At 45.1% G+C, this 18,364-nt stretch overlaps 1 protein-coding gene across 1 annotated transcript in view; it reads right to left on the bottom strand.

Moving 5' to 3' along the window:
- The window catches only part of LOC134667698 (tuberin), a 63,631-nt gene extending 48,000 nt beyond the window's left edge, over positions 1-15,631 (bottom strand). Inside the window, exons 1-17 of the mRNA XM_063525122.1 lie at positions 15,214-15,631; positions 14,984-15,120; positions 13,024-13,131; positions 12,293-12,361; positions 11,985-12,059; positions 11,083-11,222; positions 10,234-10,408; positions 9,869-10,096; positions 9,268-9,409; positions 8,960-9,105; positions 8,412-8,584; positions 7,411-8,038; positions 7,097-7,237; positions 6,791-6,875; positions 6,564-6,706; positions 6,150-6,338; positions 5,512-5,697 (exon numbers count right to left, since the gene is read on the bottom strand). Of these exons, the coding sequence (XP_063381192.1) occupies positions 5,512-5,697; positions 6,150-6,338; positions 6,564-6,706; positions 6,791-6,875; positions 7,097-7,237; positions 7,411-8,038; positions 8,412-8,584; positions 8,960-9,105; positions 9,268-9,409; positions 9,869-10,096; positions 10,234-10,408; positions 11,083-11,222; positions 11,985-12,059; positions 12,293-12,361; positions 13,024-13,131; positions 14,984-15,120; positions 15,214-15,286 (2,838 nt within the window). The 5' untranslated portion in view covers positions 15,287-15,631. The remainder of the gene's footprint in view (positions 1-5,511; positions 5,698-6,149; positions 6,339-6,563; positions 6,707-6,790; positions 6,876-7,096; positions 7,238-7,410; positions 8,039-8,411; positions 8,585-8,959; positions 9,106-9,267; positions 9,410-9,868; positions 10,097-10,233; positions 10,409-11,082; positions 11,223-11,984; positions 12,060-12,292; positions 12,362-13,023; positions 13,132-14,983; positions 15,121-15,213) is intronic.
- Positions 15,632-18,364: the final 2,733 nt, after the last annotated feature.

Raw genomic sequence — 18,364 nt, 5'->3', positions numbered from 1 at the left:
TTTGGCAATTTTTTGAAAACTACTCTATATTACCGATGACGCGCGCTGCGCCAGCTCAGTGCCGCGGCAAAGCTTGTAGAGGCAGGACGTGTGTCGGTCGGCTCCGCACATTTTCAACGGCGACGACGAGATTTTTTATCATTGTGTGCGGCGGGCGCCGTGTAAAACGCTATACCGTGTGCGTGTAAACCGCAACGAGAGACTTTGATCCTAGCACTGTTTTTATAGTATTATAATTTATAATGGTACAGTTTAATAAACTACCGGACAGAATTAAAAATATTTGAAACGACCTGACATTCTATATGTATTAATTTTGACTCAAGATAGTACTCAGGGTCTGATGATGGAGCCGGAAAGTAGTCACCGGTACCAATCAACCATGCAACTAAACCACTTCGTGTTTAGGCTCGTTTTATTCGTCTTAACAAGATCTTTGATACAAGATAGTACTCTGGGTCTGATGATGGAGCCGGAAGGTGGTCACCGGTACCAATCAACCATGCAACTAAACCACTTCGTGTTTGGGCTCGTTTGATTCGGCTCAACAAGATCTTTGACTTAAGATAGTACTCAGGGTCTGATGATGGAGCCGGAAGGTGGTCACCAGTACCAATCAACCATGCAACTAAACCACTTCATGTTTAGGCTCGTTTTATTCGTCTCAACAAGATCTTTGACTTAAGATAGTATTCAGGGTGTGATGATGGAGCCTGAAGGTGGTCACCGGTACCAATCAACCATGCAACTAAACCACATCGTGTTTAGGCTCGTTTGATTCGTCTCAACAAGATCTTTGACTCTAGGTGATACTCAGACTCTGATGATGGAGCTGGAAGGTGGTCACCGGTACCAATCAACCATGCAACTAAACCACTTCGTGTTTAGGCTCGTTTTATTCGTCTCAACAAGATCTTTGACACAAGATAGTACTCAAGGTCTGATGATGGAGCCGGAAGGTGGTTACCAGTACCAATCAACCATGCAACTAAACCACTTCGTGTTTAGGCTCGTTTTATTTGTCTCAACAAGATCTTTGACCCAAGATAGTACTCAGGGTCTGATGATGGAGCCGGAAGGTGGTCACCGGTACCAATCAACCATGCAACTAAACCACTTCGTGTTTAGGCTCGTTTTATTCGTCTCAACAAGATCTTTGACACAAGATAGTACTCAAGGTCTGATGATGGAGCCGGAAGGTGGTTACCAGTACCAATCAACCATGCAACTAAACCACTTCGTGTTTAGGCTCGTTTTATTTGTCTCAACAAGATCTTTGACACAAGATAGTACTCAGGGTCTGATGATGGAGCCGGAAGGTGGTCACCGGTACCAATCAACCATGCAACTAAACCACTTCGTGTTTGGGCTCGTTTTTTTTTTTTTTTTATTTATTATGAATGGGCTTACTCATGGCCACAGACTAGCCGAGGCGTAGACGTGGCCTACGATGGAGCGAGCTCGCCCAGAAGGTGCCTGTTCACTCTTGATTTGAAGGTTGCCGGGTTATAAGAACACGGAAATATAGACGCCGGCAGGGAATTCCATTCCTTGGCAGTTCGCATAAGGAAAGTAGAAGCAAAGCGCTTCGTGCGAATTGGTGGAATATTTACCATGTAAGGATGGAAACCGGCCGTGCGTCTAAAAGTCCGATGGTAGAATGGGGACGGTGGTATAAGCTCGTGTAGCTCTTGGGCACACTCCCCGAAGTGCAGCCTGTAGAATACCGACAGGCTGGCGACTTTCCGCCGATGGGCCAAAGACTGAAGCTTAGCCGTTAGCTTCTTGTCGCCAATCATCCTCCTGGCTCTGCGCTCCACTGAGTCCAAAGCGGCGAGTTGGTATTTAGCTGAGCCATCCCACAGGTGGCTGCAATATTCCATACACGACCGGACTTGAGCTTTGTAAAGTGTTAGAAGCTGTCCAGGTGTGAAGTATCGCTTCACCTTATTTAGGACGCCCAGCTTTCTGGCCGCAGTTTGAGCTTTAGACTCAATGAAGCTGCCGAAGCTGAGGACTGAACTCAGCTCCATGCCGAGGAGTTCCAGACTGTCGGCAATAGGTACAGATGCACCCCGGAAAGAAGGAGTCAGGTCGAATGGACTCCGTTTTGCGGAAAATAGACACGTCTGCGTTTTGGAGGCATTGAACGTGACCAGATTGTCATCACCCCACTGGGAAACGAGACTAAGGGTCAAGTTCATTCGCTCAACCATGGCCTCTCTCTGTGAACGTATATCCTCCCTGCTGTCCCCTGCACTAGCCAAATATCTTTCAACAACCGTACTGTCATCTGCATAACCTACAATGCTGGGTTGCAGCATGTCGTTAATGTGGAGCAGGAAAAGGGTTGCGGAGAGAACAGACCCCTGAGGAACACCAGCGTCAATGGCCATGAGGTCCGAAGAGCAGCCATCAATAACTACTCTGATCGACCGTTCACTCAAGAAATCAGATAGCCAGCTACAAAAGTCAGCAGGGATGCCGTATGCAGGAAGCTTGCTAAGGAGACTTGCGTGCCAAACCCTGTCAAAGGCCTTCCAGATGTCCAGTGAAACAGCAAGCGCTTCACCGTTCCTCTCGATGGCCTCGCCGCAGCAGTGCGTGACATACGCTAAAAGATCCCCAGTAGACCGACCTCGGCGAAAGCCATACTGACGGTCACTGAGCAGATCATTTGCTTCGAGGTATGCCAGCAGCTTGCCGTTAAGTACCCTTTCCATGACTTTACAGAGCATGGAGGTAATGGCGATTGGTCGGTAATTGCAGGGATCAGCACGACTACCCTTCTTGGGTACTGGCTGCACGTTTGCAAGCTTCCAGGATTTCGGCACCGTTCTTGTTTGGAGAGAGAGGCGGTACAGGCGTGTCAGTACAGGAGACAACTCAGGCGCACACTGCTTTAGTACACGTGCAGGTATACCGTCTGGTCCATTGGCCTTATTCACGTCAAGATTCTGCAGAGCTCGGCGTACCTCTTTTTGATGTATAGCAATTCTCTGCATAGAGGAACTGCATTGAGGTAGCGTAGGTGGAAGTTTTGAGCCTGCATAATCGTTTGATTCGGCTCAACAAGATCTTTGACTTAAGATAGTACTCTGATCTGATGATGGAGCCGGAAGGTGATCACCAGTACCAATCAACCATGCAACTAAACCACTTCATGTTTAGGCTCGTTTTATTCGTCTCAACAAGATCTTTGACACAAGATAGTACTCAAGGTCTGATGATGGAGCCGGAAGGTGGTCACCAGTACCAATCAACCATGCAACTAAACCACTTCATATTTAGGCTCGTTTTATTCGTCTCAACAAGATCTTTGACTTAAGATAGTATTCAGGGTCTGATGATGCAGCCGGAAGGTGGTCACCAGTACCAATCAACCATGCAACTAAACCACTTCATGTTTAGGCTGGTTTTATTCGTCTCAACAAGATCTTTGACACACGATAGTACTCAAGATCTGATGATGGAGCCGGAATGTGGTCACCGGTACCAATCAACCATGCAATTAAATCACTTCGTGTTTAGGCACGGTTTATTCATCTCAACAAGATCTTTGACACAAGGTAGTACTCAGGGTCTGATGATGGAGCTCGAAGGTGGCCACGGGTACCAGTCTACCATGTAACTGAACCACTTCGTGTTTGGGCTCGTTTGATTTGTCGCAACAAGATCTTTGACACAAGGTAGTACTCAGGGTCTGACGATGGAGCCGGAAGGTGGTCACCGGTACCAATGATGACTGACCTGATGAATGACCACCTTCCAGCTCCATCATCAGACTCTGAGTATCACCTAGTGTCAAAGATCTTTTTGAGACGAATCAAACGAGCCTAAACACGATGTGGTTTAGTTGCATGGTTGATTGGTAATGGTGACCACCTTCCAGCTCCATCATCAGACCCTGAGTACTGTCTTGTGTCAAAGATCTTGTTGAGACGAATCAAACGAGCCCAAACACGAAGTGGTTTAGTTGCATGGTTGATTGGTACCGGTGACCACCTTCCAGCTCCATCATCAGACTCTGAGTATAACCTAGTATCAAAGATCTTGTTGAGACGAATCAAACGAGCCTAAATTCGAAGTGGTTTAGTTGCATGGTTGATTGGTACCGGTGACCACCTTCCAGCTCCATCATCAGAGTCTGAGTATCACCTAGAGTCAAAGATCTTGTTGAGACGAATCAAACGAGCCTAAACACGATGTGGTTTAGTTGCATGGTTGATTGGTAATGGTGACCACCTTCCAGCTCCATCATCAGACCCTGAGTACTGTCTTGTGTCAAAGATCTTGTTGAGACGAATCAAACGAGCCCAAACACGAAGTTGTTTAGTTACATAGAATAGAATAGAATAGAATAGAAATAATTTTATTCGTAAGCACAAACACAAAATAAAAACTTATACTAAACAGAGAAACATAAAAAAGAGAAAGTGCCACGAAATGGTCTCACCTCAGCATGTTGCTGGCGACTTCCAGCGCTGATCTTCCGATAAGACCATCCGGTGAAACAATCACGACATGATAGACTGGTACCCGTGGCCACTTTCCAGCTCCATCATCAGACCCTGTGTATCTTCAGTGTCAAAGATCTTATTGAGACGAATCAAACGAGCCTAATCATGTTACTACATGGTTGATTGGTATCCGTGACCACCTTAATCATCACCATTATCATCAGATCTGAGGATCTGATGATAATGATGATGATTAAGGTGGTGGTCATACCAGTTCGTTTTTAAACCCTCGTTGCTACAAACTTTACAACCTGTAGGTACCAAATGCAGTGACGAAACATGTAAATAAGCGAGTACCTATAATTTCTTTCGAGTAATATGCCTTCATAAGTACGAGTATGGGGCTATTCATAAATTACGTCGTTTCAAATGGAAGGAGGGGGGGGGGGTCTGGACATCGGATGATAGTAGCATGACGTAGGAGGAAACAGAGTCATTCGAAGCATGATTTTTGGATGATTTGAGGGGTGGGGCCCCGGTCAAAAACCGTCAGAAATTGATGACGTAATTTATGAACAGCCCCTATGTACATTTGCACTGCATTTAGTATTTTCGTACTTACCAAATAACAGTTTTAGGACTTTAAAAGTTAAGTACAGTTAGTGTTGTTATGGTTGATTTCAATATGCTTCGCGAAGGATCAAGAATGTTTAATCCATCATTGTAGTGCGAGTGTGGTAGAAGGGATCGGCATACTGAGCTCGCACGGCCTGCCGCAGCGCGTAAAATACCTAAACTCGCTCAACCCCGAAATGTAATAGCACTCTTAACTGACTCGTTCAATTCAGTTGTTTATCGTTACAAAATTTCGCAGTATTTTAACAATTCTGGCTATGTTGTAGAAGCCAGCAGGTCCAATTTTTGAGCAATGCGACCGTCAAAGATAGCCCTGGAGTGTAGTAAAGCCGGTAAGGCCCGGAAGACGTGTTGTAGACGATGACCATTCCTTTTCCCAACTCAGAGCTAGGGCGAAAATGAATAAGGATCTCACCATGGCGCAGAGAGTAGAAGCCAGCAGGTCCAGGTCCTGAGCCCTGCGGCCGACGCAGAGCGCCCTGGACTGCAGTAAGGCCGGCAGGGCTCGGAGGACATGTTGTAGCACCGACCACTCCTTCTCGCGGCTCAGGGCTAGGGTCAGAATGCGCGCGCAGCGACCCACTGGGAGGATGCACGTTCCCTGATGATAAAACATAGCTTAATTTACTACTTGACATGTAAAAGTGCCCTTGTGGCCTATTTGCTGAATAAATGTTGAAGTTAAAATTTCAAGATAGTAATCTTGTGCCCGTAACTACTCAGTAGAAGTAGTACTTTCAAATCCAATTTCACCCAATTCTCTAACTCCCATAGGGGGGTGTTCTTTGTGATAAAAACTATCTTATGCATTTTCCCGGGACTCCAACTATTTCTACAACAATTATGCCCCATTCAAAAATAATTTATTCAAACAGTAAATGGGAAAGAGACACAGTCAGAATGGCGAAATCATCATTGATTTTACTGGAAATCGCGAATATGACTGCGAAACTACTCCAGCGTCATGTGAGTGTGAAATTTTGCGTCAACTTTGCGCCGCGAAGGCGCTGTGATTCCTTCATAATACACAGGGTGTGTATAATGTACACTCACCGGCACCGGATGGTTGGTGGGCGGCGGGTGGTGGCCGCGCGCGGCGAGCGGCTCGGCGAGCAAGCTCGGCGAGCACATCGGCTTGATGCGTAGCGCGGCCGTCCCGTACACGGGGTTCCCGGCGCTGTCGTAGCAGAACCCGACGCTGTTGAACGCGTTCGCGCGGAGCCCGAAGATCATGTCGAGAATCTGTCCACGAACATGTAGAAATGTAAAATTTAAGATTAAAAATACAGTAAAAACTTTATTTTTATTTTTAATCGAACCCAAAGAGAAGAATAATACAAGGAAGGAAGGAAAGAGGAGGAAGGAGGAGGAGGAAGAGGAGGAAGGAAGGAGGAAGGGAGGAGGAGGAAGAAAGGAGGAACAAAAGAAAGGAGGGAGGAGGAGGTAAGGAAAGGAAGGTTAGTTCACCTTCTTCCTGCAGGTGGCGTGCTGCGCGGAGTAGCGCGGGTGGTTGAGCGCGTGGTCGAGGTGGTCGAGCAGCACGAGGCAGGCGCGCGCCGCGTGCGCCGCCGGCGCCAGCAGCAGCTTCGCGTGGAACACCTCCAGCAGACCTGTCCATGTATCATAACCATAACTTTACTCATATCTCTTACATTGCGGACTAAACCATCTACATATAATTTTAATGCACGTACCTGAGACTGCGAGAGTGACATCTGTCAAGTCCGGCTCGGGGTCCGCCTCGCTAGGCTCCTCACTCTCAAACGGCCGGTTCATTATCTACAAGTTACATTTATAATTAAACATTATTTGTGAACTTGGGGCTCAAAGTACGGTTTAAATTTATTTGAAAGTGAAAATAAAATTGATCTAAAATCAACACGATCAGGTTGCTGTAATTATTCAATTCTCGTGTACAATCAGCATTGCAAAGTCGGCGCGGTCCGATACAAAACGTAGCATATGCGAGTCCTCGGTGTGAAGGAAGAGGTGGGAGGTACCTTCTCGAGCAGGTCGATGAGGTCGGTGGCGGCGTCGCCAGCCGCCAGCACGGCCAGCTCGGCGGCGGCGCGCGCGGCGGCGGCGCGCAGCGGCCCCTCGCACCAGCCCAGCACCGGCACGCCCAGCCCCACCACCACCTCCTCCTCGTACAGGTACCTTCTCCAGCAGGTCGATGAGGTCGGTGGCGGCGTCGCCGGCCGCCAGCACGGCCAGCTCGGCGGCGGCGCGCGCGGCGGCGGCGCGCAGCGGCCCCTCGCACCAGCCCAGCACCGGCACGCCCAGCCCCACCACCACCTCCTCCTCGTACAGGTACCTTCTCCAGCAGGTCGATGAGGTCGGTGGCGGCGTCGCCGGCCGCCAGCACGGCCAGCTCGGCGGCGGCGCGCGCGGCGGCGGCGCGCAGCGGCCCCTCGCACCAGCCCAGCACCGGCACGCCCAGCCCCACCACCACCTCCTCCTCGTACAGGTACCTTCTCCAGCAGGTCGATGAGGTCGGTGGCGGCGTCGCCGGCCGCCAGCACGGCCAGCTCGGCGGCGGCGCGCGCGGCGGCGGCGCGCAGCGGCCCCTCGCACCAGCCCAGCACCGGCACGCCCAGCCCCACCACCACCTCCTCCTCGTACAGGTACCTTCTCCAGCAGGTCGATGAGGTCGGTGGCGGCGTCGCCAGCCGCCAGCACGGCCAGCTCGGCGGCGGCGCGCGCGGCGGCGGCGCGCAGCGGCCCCTCGCACCAGCCCAGCACCGGCACGCCCAGCCCCACCACCACCTCCTCCTCGTACAGGTACCTTCTCCAGCAGGTCGATGAGGTCGGTGGCGGCGTCGCCGGCCGCCAGCACGGCCAGCTCGGCGGCGGCGCGCGCGGCGGCGGCGCGCAGCGGCCCCTCGCACCAGCCCAGCACCGGCACGCCCAGCCCCACCACCACCTCCTCCTCGTACAGGAACCTAAGCGACGCAACGATAACTATTATTATTTCGAACCTCCCATGTTTTGACAGAAATCAGTATAGCCAAAACTATAGCCGGCTTGTTGTGTAAGAGTGCGCACTGCGCACTATTGGTGTATAAATATTTTGACAGAAATCAGTAAGTACACTATAGCCAAAAATCTCAGATGTAAACTGATTTCATTCGTCTCATAATGCTAAGGTTGCGGCGTACCCGTGGACGGGTATACGGAGCATCCGTGTCGTTTGACGACGGCGAGCAGTTGTGTGAACGCACAGTATCCGCGCGTCGAGCCGGGTGTCGCGCCGGACGATTGTACTTGTCTCCCTAATACTAAGGCTGCGGCCAACTGGGCGGCGGTGTGACGCACCTGTGTCGTTTGACGACGGCGAGCAGTTGTTGCAGCGCGTGCATGCGGACGCCGAGCCTCGTGTCGCGGCGCACGAACTTGTCGCCGAGCGCTAGGGCTGCGCCCAGCCAGTCCGCGCGTGCGGGCGACAGCGTCGCGCAGCGCAGCGTGATGAGCCGGACCACTGATGCCTCCTGCAGAATAAAACACTCCCATCTTAAATCTGGAGTTGCAGGTGCCCATGGGCGACGGTAATCGCTTACCGACAGGCGATTTGTCTGCTCGTTTGCCTCCTATACCATAAAAAATTGAAGTTTGAATTAAAGAGATGCATCAGGCAATGAGTAGCGTTTCTTATGTTTCATTCGATTTCAAAACAGAAGAAATTCAACCATATTTCCTCCACCATTGATTTCAAATTAAAATGACATGTTTTGTATGGTGAGCCTTTCACGGATGAGCGACTTTGTCGGCCGAAGCGAAGCAGAGCCCACAAAATAAGACGAATCCACGAATTGCTGTTCCCATCAATATTGTACTGCTGCTCTGTACTGGTCAGGTGTAGTTACCGGTCGGTCCTGCGCGCTCGAGTCGATAAGGTCCAGCAGCTGGCCGGTGTCCCCGGTGTACTGGCCCGCCTCGTGCAGTTGTTCTATACTGGTCAAAAGGGCGTGGAGACGTGTGTGGATTAGCTCGTTGGGCGGGTCCAGGCTTTCTGTAAGAAAGAAAGTTTGTCTATAATCTAAGAGTAATTTGATTATACAGGACTTCAGGACTGGCCTTGTTGAGTAGGAGTGCACTCTTGACTGCTTGTTGTGTAAGAGTGCGCACTATTAGTGTATAAGAGTGCGCACTTTTGTTGTGTAAGTGGACTTACTGTCGTGTCTGTGCGCGTGTGCCAGCACGGCCAGCAGCACGTCCCAGGCGGCGCAGAGCGAGTCCGGCGGGGCGCGCGTCACGAGGCTCTGGATGGCTTGGATCACTTCGTAGGTTACTACGGGCTGGTTCGTGCTCACCGCCTATAAAGGAAACATTTGTAATCACCATATTTAAATATAAGTGAGATTCTTATACACGAAAATAAAGTCATTCGATATGATAATGAAAGTGCGAGCTTGGCACAATAAGGGTGCGGACAAAATAAGATAAGACTGCGCACACTGAATACCTACGTTCATTTCCGATAAAGTAGCAATGTTTTGATAATGATTATTATCCTAGCGTTTTACGCAATTTTAGTGAATATCTAAATCGAATAATTATCATCTACTAAAATATACGCAGCAAAGCTTTTTCACGATTTTATCAAAAATGGCACTTTTTGCTGACTGAATTGGAAGGTTTGCGGGTCGTATTCGGACTGAAGACTTTGACAGCGTTGTACTAGAAGGCTGCTGGTGTATACAGTGTCACACCTGTTCATTTTAGTCGTATGGCATGTTTTTACAAAATTACGTAGATTTATACGATTGTCACACCTGTAGTAGAGCCGGTAACACACACAGCAGCGACACGCGCAGGCTGGGCACGCGGCGCGGGCCCCAGAGCGCCATGTTGATGTAGAACACGGCGCCGCGCACCGCGCCGGCGTCGGCGGCGGCGTTGTTCGCGTCGGCGTTGCTGGCGGCGGCGGCGGCGGCGGGGAGGGCCGCTAGTTCTTGGAGTGCGGCGTGGCCGAGGTCGGCGCCGAGGACTGAGCGCATTAGCTGAGGGTGAGCAAAAGTTTAGAACGAACGCTAACTTTGCTCCGACTTGAATAGAACAAAAATGAGGTTTTTTCCTTATAAGAATCATATTTTCAAAGAAATTTGTCATTGCAAATGTAGATTTAGTTCCTCCTCACCTTCCAACTAGTTTGACAGTGTCGCTCCAGGTTCACGGTGCGACACAGGGCTCCCACGAAGGCCGGCAGCGCGGCGCGCGGCAGCAGCGAGTACGCCACGACGGCCTCCAGTAACGCCAGGGCGGACACCACGGCCCCGGCTTCGGCCGAGTAGGCGCAGAGGTGGCAGGAGGCGCTGTGCGAGATAAACAGTTGGTATACTAATTTTATAACCTCTTGTCACACCGTTATTATGAAAAAATATCCCAAAAAATTAATATATGCGTGTACAAGTAAATTGCACATGCATCATATTGTTCATTTGCCCCATCAGCATTTAGTTTTATATAAAAGTTTCGTAATTAGTCAATAAGTACCTATTCATTCAAAACATATTCACGTTCGCTATTCTATAAGTGTGCACACCTATCAAGTTATAATAAATCAAGTTTATCTCAAGAAATCGTCTTTCGTGTTCCAAATTACTATCAAGATATTCATCAAGTAAATGTTAGAGTTAGCAAGGACTCTAACAATGCGAAATAAAAAAGGTGTAAAAGCTGTCGAACATGCTCAAAAAATTTAACGAGAATAGGTTTTGAGCCAACTTTAATCTTTTAAAGTTTTGGTTGCCGTGTGAATTTTTTCATGGCATTTTTCCTTGATGAAAACGTATAATAATAGGGCTTTTCATCTGTGTCAGATGTTTTAAGCAGCATCCCTCAGCAGAGGATCCCTCGTCCACACACGCGGCAGGTGTATGCTTCCCCAGGTGGGTGGGGGTTGGAGGCCTGCTCGTGGTGCCTCAAGCGTATAAAAATCAATATAAAACTACTTTACGTTAGCCTCTTTTAGTAAAATATTACTTACTCTACGATGCCGTGCACGACATGTTCGTCCAAGTAGGTGGCGTTGTATTTGACGACGTTGATAACTAAGGCCAATATTTCAGAGAGCGCGGGGCCGGTTTCGCCGACGCTGCGCATGTATTCTAGAAGATATTCGCCGACCTGATAACATAAATAGTTGAATTCTTTATTTTGAAATCCCCAGGCATCAAACAAAATGTTACTTTTTTGTAGTTTAAATTTATAGTCTGTGCGGAAAGAGAAGAGTCGTGGAATGTATGAGGCCCAATACATTCCACAACTCTTCTCTTTCTTTCTATTTCTCCAAATAGACTCTACAAGTTGAGTTGAGCTCTCAGAATTACGTAAGTTTTAATAAAGTAAAATGCAATGCAAAAAGAAATCCTGTTAAAACTACTAAAAATTGCCCAAAATAACCTAAGAGTACGCACACACACAGTCAGATAAGAGTACGCACACATTAATATATAGGTTAATATACAATAAAAAAACAATCACTATTCATTTATTTTTATAACGATTTATTTTTATAAATTTTTTTTATTGTACTACAAAGAAAACAAAATTTAAAAACAGATTTACAATGTAAAAAAAGGTAGCAACCGGCGGTCTTATCACTGTAAGCGATCTCTTCCAGACAACCTTAGGGTAGCAGGATATAAAAAAAACTGTTTTTTTTTTATAAACAGGTAGTGCACGAATTAATTCGAGGAATAGGAAAATGACACATAATTTATTTATTTATTTATTTAGAAATTTAATTCAGGCAACAAGGCCCATATTACAAATACCTTACAGACTAACATACATAATGTATTTTATAAACTTAAAACTAAACACTAAATAATGTAATAATGTATGTATATAATAATGTTGTAAGCCAATATTTGTGTTCTATCGTACCTGCTCCTCGAAGCACTCGATGTTCTTGCCGGCGTTGGTGAGCGTTGACAGTAACGAGAGGCGGTGTGGGGCGTCCTGCAATCATATTACGTTACTTGTCACGTTAACTATTGGAAGATTCATTCCTCCTCATCTTATTTTGAATGAGCCCAGGGTTAAAATTGTGTATAAAATGTTCATATTAACATTTTTTGAACAACTCCATTAAACTTTTAAAATATACGCATAATTAAGAATAGTCAACTAAAATTGGCCTATTTCAAGAAGTAAGTAAGTGTGCTGGTTAAATGATAGAATGGACCACTTGCCTCGGCGGCGTGCTGCGCGTGAGATTCCCGCAGATACCGAAACAGCAGCGTCCGCATCACAGCACACTCCTTAAACAATAACAATAGGTACATAACAGTATATAAATATAGTAAATATTAGGACGCCTTACACAGATCAATCTAGCCCCAGACTAAGCAAAGCTTGTATTAATATGAGTGTCATTAATTGACCAAAGCTTTTGACTTAGAAGCCAATACTAATATGATATATTGATTGTCAGCTTACTAGTATGGGATCTTACGCATAAAGCATATTTATTTCAGACACCAGGCATCCATATTTTTGTCTACAAAACTAAGTATTAGTAGGTAACAAAGAAAAATAAAACTATAAAAATAAACGTTAATGTTAGTAGAACATATAATGCTCATTGGATCGAACATGCATTGACATCCAGTGAGTTATAAGAGGGCTATTACACCTTGACATCGCGATCTACTGTGTCAAGTTGTGCCACGCGCTGACTGACGCGTTCTCAATGTTGTACTAACAGTCAACATTCTTGATTGACCATTGCTGGCCTTTTATGAGTATGTCTTCATCAGCTAACAGAGTGTAACTGATGTATTTATTTGTTAAATCTATATGTGGAAGAGTGCACTGTGTCCTTCTGTCTACCCTTAGCTGATCAAGCGGAGCGTGCGGCATTTATCTTAATCAAAATGCTCTGCTTAACGTTAAGTTAATAGACAAAGACAGAAGTTCATACCTGTCCTTCGGCTATACAGCGCAGGAACCAGAGCGCCGTGTGCCGCGACTCCGCGCAGCCGTCGTCGAGGAGGTCTCGCGTGAGCACCCATAGTCTCTCCGCGCCGCCCTGAGAACAAACGGATTTTAAAACGTTACATTAAATAACACCATAGAGTAGTGCCAAAAATGCATGTATCAACCCGCATACCTGCTTCACATCAGACCGGGTGAAAGGGTTAATTTGCCAAACCATGTCCTGTCATTTTCCCACACTAAGGCATATAATAACTTTTTTACTTGTTATTCAGTGAGCCACATACAAGAGGCGATAGATTAAGTTGGATAGTTGGGTTGGTTGGGTAGTTGGTTGTGTAGTTGGTTGGTTGGTTCCTCTGGCCCCAAAACGATCTAGTCCCTTCATGGAGATTTTTAGATTCCTACCTAAATGTATGAGCATTGGGTAGAAGCAGCCCCAAATTAAAATTCTGGATTGCTGGGCCAGCGCCTCACCCCCCAAAGCTCCCGCTTCATTTCCCAGATACCACCCAATCATTCTACTTTTATACCAATTTTGTATTAAAATGACATATCTGTTGGACAAATCAAGGGAGCACAGTAATCATTTTGGTATTTGGAACATAAAAACAAGAGCTAGAAACTGTTGCAAGCAGAGACTAATGTTGCATCAGACTGTTAACTATCTGCCATTAGGCAGGGTCCGCAGGGTAGGCCTATACAAGTATCTACAGAACATTCACCTACTGAGATTATCACAAGTAATGCTAATAATTGTAGATATGGCACAAACTAGGAATCCTCTAGATTAGAGCAATTATTTCATGAAACCGATGCTGCCAAAAATATTGGGGTGCGGGGGACGAGGTGAGCGAGTCCCGTGCCATGATTGGTCTGTTCAAAGACACAGACATCACACAAAGACACTTTGACTCGAAAATGGAGTAAAACTACCGTATATTTGTGGCAGAGGGGGTAGCACTACTATGCTCAGTTTGGAGGGTGTCTTGTCTGTGAGATATGGTAAGGAAGTGGATCTCCTTTCCTTGTGACATTGTCACAGTCAATAAACCTGCTGGGCATCTCATGTTATTGTCATTGTGAAAAGGTACAAGGTATACAAATGAAACTTTTTGACTGTAAATGGTGTCATGCTGAACTAAATTAGTTCACCATGACACCATTACCTGAGGACTTTTTTTTTAAATCTTTTTTTTTAAGGGGTTTTGTCACGCAGTGACAATGTCACCCCCGTAATACCTGAGGACTTTAAAAGTCCTCATGACACAGGCTTGACCTAGTTGGCTAGTGTGGGGGCTACTGTTAATCTAACTGTAATGTATGTATTATAAATGTATAATTACCTACTTTTGTCAATCTTGCTTGTTCTACTTGGTTAATAAAGAAATTTTGTATTTGTAAGTGGAGATTGTGAGTTTACCAAGTGTTGGTGGATGATGAAAAGACACTTTTTATGAAAGAAAATTATGTATTTTCCATTAAAACAAAATTAATTTACAGAGCGATTGGTAACAGTGGGAGTTGTTGAGAAAGAAGAGAGTGAGTGAGTTGGTGAATGGATACACAAATAAAAACCATTCTTTCAAATATGGTTGCGTTCAGAAACATTTGTGACTTTGTTAATATTTGTGACTTTAGAAGACATTGTCGTTTGTCATTATGATATACAAAATAGCCAGGGAGGCCATTGCCGGCCGCTGCTCTAAAGGCTCATAAACAATTAGAGGACAGAGGGGTTTGCACATGCACAGTAATAACAGATGTATCGGTTGGTGATGACGGTCAGATTTGTAGCAGCTTCTGATGGCTGTAATATCTCATATAGATTCTATTACTGTTTATTGACATGAAATAAACGTCTCTCAAATTACGTTTTTGGTCCTGTGCTTTGTCTAGCTACTTTAATAATGTCCAGTGGCTGTTGTAAGTATGTTGGTGGTCACCTGTTGTATCCTGGTGACGCGGACGCGGTCGCCGAGGTCCCGCAGCGCGCGGAGCCGCCGCGCGGGCGCCGCGTCCGACCGCAGCTCCCGCTCGAGCTCCGCACTCACCACCAGCTCGTTCACCGCCGGCAGCGGCGCTGCAAACATCCAAACAACACATATACACTCTCTGACACAACGTTAACTGCCTCACTACAGTCTTTGCAAGTTAAGAAGCGTTTTAAACTCACCCGAAGCGCCCTTCTTGAAGAACACTTTCAACTTGTCCTGCAGCGATTTAGTGTCCCGGTCCCTCGAACTCATGTTGCGGCCGCCCTTACTATCACTACCTAACTAAACACGCTAAAGCTTAAAGCTATGCGCGAAGATTATCTATGAGTGTGAAATTGCAAATAAAAAGACATATTTATTAAAAATAATCTCACTACCGCTCCTTTGCTATTCACCATCTGACAGTTCGCCCTGTCGGTCGCAGCACAGCTGACAGCACTTGCTCGATACGCGGATTATGAACGCGACGTAAACATTGTCCAAACAAAATACATGATGACTATTGAGTTACTTTTTAATATTGTTAACTTTATCACGCGTTTATTATTTGTGGAATATTAGAGCTATAAATAGATCATGTGTTAATAAGGAGCGTGACAATACATTAGGTAAACAAAGGAAGCTTCATCCATTATTTCTGAACGAACTCTAAAGCAGTATTGCCACATGACATTTATTTTTATAGGGCGCGTTCAAGCAGAACTAAATTTTTATGTCCCGGATGTTTTTTTTTACAAACGCGTTCTTTGTCTCTTGCAACTTTCTTGATGTTAAAGCCTGACAACAGTTTATTTGACCCTCGCCATTTTGCGGATTTTCAATGGTACTAATTTCTTTTACTGGCAACAAGTACTCTTTGACAACGAACGTTGGATGTCATCGAATGTCACCGATGTAAACAAATAGAAAATATCTACGAATATATTCAAATATAAACGGTTTTATTAAAAAATGACAAAAAAATATTCCAAAGATGTGAAAAAAATTGTAGTGAATGCAATCAAATACTTACAGCTTAAAAAAGATGAAGGATTACATAGCATTCCAATAAACAATGTTTTAAAGTTGGTTGTTGACATGACCGGTATTGACGTTTTATAGTGCGGTTGTATTGAACTGGTTATCGTATCGTGTAGGAAGTAACTCAACAAAATTGGAGCAATTGCTGTGACCATATTAAAAAAATTTAAGATGATTATAGGAATAAAGGTCCTATAATCGAATTGGAGACTGGACGTTTTATAATCGAGGTTAGTGGTCCTGAAATCGACACAACATCTGATGAAAATCAGACTTCGTCAGAGTCAGAAAACGAACAATATATATATATTGAATATTTAGAATTAGATTTTGACGAACAGGTAAATTGAAAGAACCGAATTCTCTGTAAGCAATGTTTCTGACATTATACGAGTATCAACATGAAGCCAATGCCCACTACCCCAACTATACATGACGTACACACATTATTGCCATACGTGAGCTGTTTGCAGCGACACTATCTCAGGGTTAAATAAACTGTTGTCAGGCTATACTTTTGTTCAATGGAAGATAAAGTTGGTCAAGCAGATCTTGTCAGTAGAAAAAGGCGGCAAATTTTAAAAATTTAGGCGCAAAGGGATATCGTCTCATAGAAAATTTGAATTTCGCGCCTTTTTGTACTGACAAGATTTGCTTGATCAGCTATATAAAACATTAAAACATACAGTAATATATGCATACCACACACCTCATCCCTATTATTTTGTATAGAGTTGGACCAAGAAATGTCTGCAGCGATTTTGATAGCCCACGCTGTGCAAGTGTTATTCATACGTCATAATTTCATAGAAATTTACGTTTAAAATGACACTTGCACTGTGTGGTCTATCAAAATTGCTGCAGACTTTTAATAGTAGTAGTGGTAAACTCTTTATTGTACAAAAAGACATATTAAAAATTACATACAATTAGCAAGAAGTACAAAGGCGAACTTATTCCTTTAAGTTTTCTCTGTCTGACTCTACCAAACTCTACCCACATTTATATTTTGTCAATTATTATTCCCCAGTGGTCACCCTAAAATGCAACCCTACTAAATTAAGTGGTTGCGAAATTATTCGTGGCCGCAGTACATCCGCAAACCAAATTCAATATTATCGTGTTGTAATTTGATTTTGATGCACAACTGTCAACCTTATTACATTGTAATACGAGTTCACTGAAAAATGACAAGAAAGTGAGTGTGTATGTAATATTATGGACATGGACTATGAAAATGAATAAAAACCACAGTTTAACATATTTTAAACTTTTTCAAGAGCATGGAAAACAATTTTTATGGTAATAGCTCTCCACTTTAACGTAATTAATTCCTCTGGCCGTTAAACATAATATATAATAGCTCATGTAAGTATACAGTATGTAAACTGTAAATTTACTCAAACTCAAACCCGTTAATGTGTAGGTCACACTGAGCAACTTTTACTAGGGCACCGACCTCGAAATCGCGAAAAAAAATTTAGTTGTTTCATACATTTTGCTAGTCTAGCATTGAAATTTTCTATGGCAGTTTTTTTTTTTTCGCGATTTCGGGGATGTGCCGTAGTAAAAGTTGCTCAGTTTGACTCTTGAGTGTGGGCTTCAGTTAATGGTTTTAGTAAGTTTACATACTGTATAGATACTTCATTTGAATGCTTCCCTAAATATTGGGCTGACCCTTGTAATATTCCTTACTTTAGGAGTGGCAGGTGCTGTCTCCTGTCAAGGTTACACGTCCAATCCCGCTGACAAGGGTCGGTGGCAGCGGCAGCTGACGAGGAGCCCCGAGGGCCTACTGCAATCCACTTCGTTTTTTGTTTGCCTGTTTGCCTCTCTATTGCTCGAATAAGCAAGAGCGAATAGAAATGTAGAACGAAATTTCGAATTTCTATGTCTGCTTTATGCGCGCGGTATTACAGTAGGTAATATGTTACACAACGAAAGTCGCAAAAGATACGATCTTATTTGTGGAGCCATTAGAGCTTGTCACGCAGATGCGCCTGCTTGCCAAGACCACATCAGAATAAGTAATAGGTATCATACCAAGACAGTGTAGTTAGGGCTGGTACAGACGGACTGCAACTTGTATGGGAACTGCACGCCGACCTTGCAGTTGGCGTGCAGTCTGCGTGTAGTTGCCATAGAAATTGCAGTAGAGTTGCATTCCGTCTGTATCGGCCCGTAGCGTGATGGCCTGACTCTACTTACCTACCTTTCTTACCTTTACCTTTTTATCTAGTACTATTATTTATTCTGTGCCTTTGCTCTTTTATTGTATGAACACATCGTGGGCAAACTGGACTAATCTCG

The sequence above is a fragment of the Cydia fagiglandana genome, chromosome 9 (assembly GCF_963556715.1).
Source record: "Cydia fagiglandana chromosome 9, ilCydFagi1.1, whole genome shotgun sequence".
Classification (NCBI taxonomy): domain Eukaryota; kingdom Metazoa; phylum Arthropoda; class Insecta; order Lepidoptera; family Tortricidae; genus Cydia; species Cydia fagiglandana.
This window is presented reverse-complemented; position numbering and strand designations above follow the sequence as displayed.